Source organism: Mesocricetus auratus, unplaced genomic scaffold (assembly GCF_017639785.1).
Source record: "Mesocricetus auratus isolate SY011 unplaced genomic scaffold, BCM_Maur_2.0 Super-Scaffold_100707, whole genome shotgun sequence".
Taxonomy (NCBI): Eukaryota; Metazoa; Chordata; class Mammalia; order Rodentia; family Cricetidae; genus Mesocricetus; species Mesocricetus auratus.
The window spans coordinates 2,487,925-2,493,924 of NW_024429269.1; the positions used below are offsets into that span (position 1 = coordinate 2,487,925).

Here is a 6,000-nt window from a genome sequence, read left to right on the forward strand (position 1 = left end):
TGGTATGTCCGGGACTCAGGCTTCTGCCCAATTGTCTACCCAAGCATGATGGGCACACAGTCCTCCCTCCAGGAAAGAAGGCTTGGATCTGCCATGGAAAGGAACTCGGGGAATGAGTGGTGGGGAGGGCAGACTTTTATCTCTGCCCTTTCTTCTTTGCTGTTGGCATGGAGAGCCTACATACCCTCCCAGTGACTGCTATGCTCCTCTGGGTCAAGGAGGAGAGGCCCTTTCCAGGAGACAGTAGTGCTAGAGAAAATGGGCACCAAGGAGAAGGTGAGGTATATCAGATGGCCTGGGGGCAGGGTATAGCAGCCTTGTTATGATGAGATCCTCAGACTGGACATGGGGTGCAGTCACTTCTACCCAAAGTCAAAAAGAATGGAGAGCTAGAGGACTTGGAGAAGTCTCTGTTTCCGTGACAGGTGGAGGACGAATCCAAAGGAACTGCCAAGAAGGAGCAAGAACAGAGACATGACACAAATGCCCACCTAGTCATGGGGTCGGGAGTCAGGACAAGGGGCTGTAGAGTCACAGGGCACTTTGATATTCAGTTTGCAAAGTTATATTAAGAGCTTAAGCTGTGTGTGATACATTAACTCAGCTGTATGCACAGATGGTATTTAGTACTGTTCTCTGTTGAACTCTGAGTTCTGGAAAAGGGAAGGACTGCCCAACATCGCTCTGTAAGTCACACAGCCTCACAGAGCCTCTCCACTGCTGAATGGCCCTCTGCTTCTCCAAATCTCAGCTAGTCCAGATGCCAGGAGCAGAATAAGGACAGGCACTGTGATTTTGCCAGTTCCCAGAGAGACCTGCCAGGCTGGGGGAGGTGGACCCTGCATGGGCATCAGCTTGGGCCTGTGCTGCGCTGGTAACTGCAATGAGGGACTCTCTGGGAATCAAAGGGCAGGTCCTGTCTCCTGCTTTCTCCAATGCCAGGCTGCTACCATCACTCAGCAGCTGTCTTCAGCCTCCAGCCACCTCTGCTGGCATGCCACGTGAGCTGAGGAGGAACCTCGTCCCATGGCAGGCCGTGGCAGGAGCTGCCTGAAGGTTTTTATTGGCTCTAATGGGCCTGACTGTCCAGGCTCTGGTTTCCAGTTTAGGTCATAATAGATATTCACTGACCTGGCTCTACATAGAAACACTTTGAGAAGGAGACTCAGGGAACAGCAGAGGGTGGGGAGCAAGGGACTGTGGGTCACATCAGCCAGGATGATGGTGATCCAGGACCATAGAATAAGATTCTGGAAACTTAGAGAGCTCTCAGCAATTGGCACACAGCATTCTTTCTCTCAAAGATCTCACTGAGTTCTAGTCTCCACTCAAGAAGCCCTTAGAATTGTATACATGCACACGCACGCGCGCGCGCGCGCGCGCACACACACACACACACACACACAGAGAGAGAGAGAGAGAGAGAGAGAGAGAGAGAGAGAGAGAGAGAGAGAGAGAGGTCCTTGTAGGTCCATTTGTATATGCAGATGTATGTGGACCTCAGATTTTGTTCCTTAGGAAACATCTTCCTTGTTTTTTGAGACAGGGTCTCTCATTAGCCTGGAGTTTAACAATTAGGTTAGACAGGCTAGCCAAGAAAACTCAAGGGATCCACCTGTCTCCAACCCCACTCCCACCCCACCCCCAGGACTAGAAACAGGCCACCATACCCAACACGAGTTCTAGGAATTGAACTCAAATCCTCAAACCCAGCAAGCATTTTACCAACGGGACCAGTCTCCAGCCTACAAATGGAATTTCACTTCACTCTCCAGGTTTTAGTTGAAGGATTTGGACTAGATCCCACCTAACTCACAAACTTTCAACACTGTATTGCAGAGTGTCTGGGGTGCCAGCAGAGTTCTCATGGAGATCTGAGTCAGGTTCTGGGATTCAAAGTTGCCATCACCCACACAGAGACTGTAGAAAACTAGGTCTGCATTGAGCCTTGCCTCCACAATAGCTGGAGCTCTTTTCTCCACAACTGTCCCACCTAAGACCACCCACTGTCACCTTAAGTCATTCTACATGACCTGGCAGAGTGGGGCCGTGTATCCTCAGAGCTGGTATAGATCTGAGCAGTGGCGACTCTCAGACTTACATAGACAGGTAGGGGGGAGGCCGGCCATTCGACTCCTGGCATGGCCTTCATGCTGAAAGTCATATCTCTCTCCATCATCAGGCCTATAATAGAGGTTCACAGATTGAGACATGGCCTCTTCTCAGAAACTGCAAGCTCCGCTGACTGCATACCAGGGTGTATGCCCAGTGCTAAGATGTAAGAAATTACTCTCACTGTCTTTCTGAGACTGGTTTAACCGAGTCCATGAGATACACACCTAGCGCTGGCTTTCGCTGCACTGATCTCTGCATTCTTTAAAGGCTCAGAAAGAAGCAGCCTCAGGGCCTCCTAGGAGAAGTTGGGGTGATCAGAGTGGACTTGCTGGAGAGGTAGCCCTTTCTTTGGGATGCTTCTGTGAGTTAGGTCTTATCTTGTTCACTTTTTCCTCTGTATCCCCAATTCCACCGCCCTGATCCCAGAGGTCCAAGAGGTCCCAGGAGGTAGGGCAGAGAGTGAAAACAGCAATCAAAATCCACAGGAGGTAGAGAAGGTCAGGCTGCCCTTGGGCAGGATGGGAGCATCCTGGATTACCCTGCCCTCACCCATCCACCCACCCACCCACACACACATACACACACACACACACACACACACACACACATACACACACACACATACAGGCCTGCTCTCGGTCCTGCTAGCTGTGTGTGAAGCTGCAGATACCCTGGATGTCAGAACTGGCAGTGTTAGCAGTACAGCAGGTCCAACGTAGGGCACTGACACATGTTGCACAGAACCTACTGGTCCAACCACCACTCCAGCGACAGTAAAGCGTCATCCAATAGCTCAGCGGCAGCTGCCCTGGACCAAGCTTCTCTCTGAACTTCAGCTGTCCCTGTGCCCACTCTGCTTACAGAAAGCCTCATGAGTGACCTACCTGTCTCTTCTTTCATCCAACCCTAGGTGTCCCCGGACCTCCAGGACCAAGAGGACTCAAAGGGGATGCAGGCATAAAAGGACCTCTTGGTAACAGAGGACCCAAGGGGGATTCTGGCAGCTTGGGGTCCCCAGGACGTCAGGGTCCTCAGGGGCCACCTGGGGATCCAGGACCTGTGGGAGAGAGAGGGCCAGCTGGACCCCGAGGCTTTTCGGGACTCAAAGGTTCAAAGGGCAGCTTTGGCACTGGAGGGCCAAGGGGGCAGCCAGGCCCCAAAGGAGATGTGGGGCCCCCAGGGCCAGAGGGGCCCCCAGGGTCTCCAGGACCCTCAGGGCCTCAGGGAAAGCCAGGGATTTCAGGAAAGACAGGGTCACCTGGCCAGAGAGGGGCCACAGGGCCTAAGGGTGAACCAGGCATCCAGGGTCCCCCTGGGTTACCTGGGCCTCCAGGCCCTCCAGGGAACCAGAGCCCCTACTGAAAGAGGTCTTTGGCCTGATGCTGCAACACAGGTTGGGGACCAGAAAGGCCTACTATCTACAATCATTGTTCTTTGATCCTGATATGAGGGTGTCTCTTAGAACTGACTGTATAGCTTTAAGCTCCCCAATAATGACTGTATCCCAGGAAAACAACTCGCTGTCTACCCCTGTTTCTCTGCTGGCCAGGGAGAACCTACTGGGTTTCCACGGCTGTTTAGGAGGAGAAGGACCCCCTCCCCACCTTCCTGTGACAGCCTGCTAGTGAGGTGGCTACCTACGGAAAAATATCTTAGATATCTTAGATGGTAACTAGTTCAAGTCTCTGCAGTGACTTAACACCCACACTAGCCAGAAGCTTCTTCCTATTCTTGAAAATATCCAGGGAAACCTTTGGAACATTATAGTTGATACTCTAAGGAGCCTCTCCCAACAGCCATGGGAACAGAGTCACAGGAAGTTGCCCTGCCCCACACAGGGCAGGAGAACTCTGCCTGACTGGCATCTTCAGGCCCTGTGCACGGTGCCTCTGACAAGCTCAGAGCGATTTTATTCACACATTCAGAACATTCCTCTCTTCAGTCTTACCTCTGCATCTCAGGAGTGGCCTGGAAAGAACCCAAGTGGAGTTTCATCTGCAGAGAGAGACCCTGCAGGCCCCAGAACATTCTGCTTGTCTGCTGTCCAGCTCCCAGGAAGACCACAGGGATGAGGTGGGAGGACAGGGCAGGGGTGAAGCTTCTCTGCAAAGTCAGCCCTTGTTCAACCTAGGCTGCCATGCCATGTTCCCAGTGGGGCTTGTCTGCAGTGGCCAGAGAGGAAGAAGCTGTAACAGGGCCCATCCTGATAACAGGGCAGCTCTTGCCTCCTACTCGTGGCTGTCCTATCCACAGATGAACGTTGACCTCACCCCACCACAACCTAAGAAGACTGGAGCTCTTTCCCACGTGAGCAGCAGTCTGTACTAGGCATGGGAAGAGCCTGAACACGCACAAGGAGCCTTTGACGTTACTTCCCGTCTTTCATGAGCATCTTGCACACACTGGCAGAAAGGGATGCTGGGAAAGGCTTGGATTGTCTTGACTCACTTTCTGTAAAGCTGCCCTGCTCCTTCAGACTCCAGCAGACTTAGATGCTCCTGGGCAAAGGGCAGAGCTGTCTCCTCCCTTGCACTGCCTCAAAGACATTGTCTTCTTCCTGCTCAAAGCCTCTGCACCACCATCCTCCTCAACATCAGTGTGCAACTGGCTTGCATCACCCACCTAATCCCTGCTGTATCATTGTCCTGTCTACTTATGACACCCACCTACCCCCTGCTGTATCATTGCCCTGTCTACCTATGATAATATCATGTGACACAGTAGCACTGGCCCAGTAAAGAGCTGTTTCCAGGAGGGATGTGTCTTCTGGCGTTTGTACCCAACCTGAGGAAGTGATTCCTCCTGGGATCCATTCCGTAGTAGCCTTCAGAGGGGAATCGCTGTCAAGGGTTCTGCTGCAGAATCTGAGAACTGAGACCTGCTGGAGCTCTTGACAGTGAAGCCCAAGCAAGAGCCTAAGAAATGGTCACCAAGGGCAAGGCCAAGCTGGAAACAGTGCATCCCCCTAAAGCTTGCAGCTAGACCCTGTAGTCATTTGGCTACAGTGAGACTGGAAAATAGGAGCTAGGGCAGGCCCAAACCCCAGAGGGACGCCTCCTGCTTCCACTTGTCTCTGAAACAAAGAAGCAGAACAAACAAGGAGGAAACAGCAAGGTCAGACTTGCCCCAAGGGGCCTTGCAAGAACAGAGGTCAGCTGCGTTCCCTGGAAATCAGACTGGGCCTGCTCCACAAGGAGTTTTAAGGGAGAGCAAGTTCTTTTACTAAGTCAAACACAACCCCGCGCAAAGCCTGGGTGCTGGTTTGATGTGGGGTATGGATGAGTCAGGGGTCCTCGGTAGGAGTAAAAAGGAGGAAGAGCTGAAATGAGGCCACTATATTATGAGCCTTGCCCTTCTGTGTGGCGTGAGAGCCACGCTTCACACAGCACCTGCCACGTGTGGGCTACTGAGTTCATTGCTTAAGGGGCACAAAGGTGAGTAAGGCCTAAAGCCCAGTCTGGTCACTTTTCCTCAAGAGGGCAGACATGTCTACAGCCTCATATGAAACAAGACAGGGAAAGGAAGAGGAAGCTAGGGAGTGGGGGCAAGTCTCAGTGATAAGACACATTCAGAAGGGTAACACCCAGGTAGTAGCACAAGGACAACAGGAAAGACAGGTCACTAGAGTCACCTACATTCTTGGACTATGAGCCAACCTCCAGAAATCTTGAACTACTAGTTGCCATACTACTGGTAGGGAAAGAATTAGGCCAGGCCCTGGCATGAAGAAAAGCATAAGTGAGAGTATCTGCTGTGTCTTAGGGTTTCTACTGCTGTGAAGAGACACCAGGATCACAGCAACTCTTCTAAAGGAAACATTTAATTGTGGTTCAGGACAGTGCTGCATAGCTTTCCCCGAGAAGCCCACTTCTGTTCCCCAGAGAA

The 6,000-nt window shown here is 52.0% G+C and overlaps 1 protein-coding gene across 1 annotated transcript in view; it reads left to right on the forward strand.

Moving 5' to 3' along the window:
• Scara3 (scavenger receptor class A member 3) overlaps window positions 1-4,869 on the forward strand; it is a 30,535-nt gene extending 25,666 nt beyond the window's left edge. Inside the window, exon 6 of the mRNA XM_005075250.4 lies at window positions 3,026-4,869. Coding sequence (XP_005075307.2) covers window positions 3,026-3,477 — 452 coding nt within the window. The 3' untranslated portion in view covers window positions 3,478-4,869. The remainder of the gene's footprint in view (window positions 1-3,025) is intronic.
• Window positions 4,870-6,000: the final 1,131 nt, after the last annotated feature.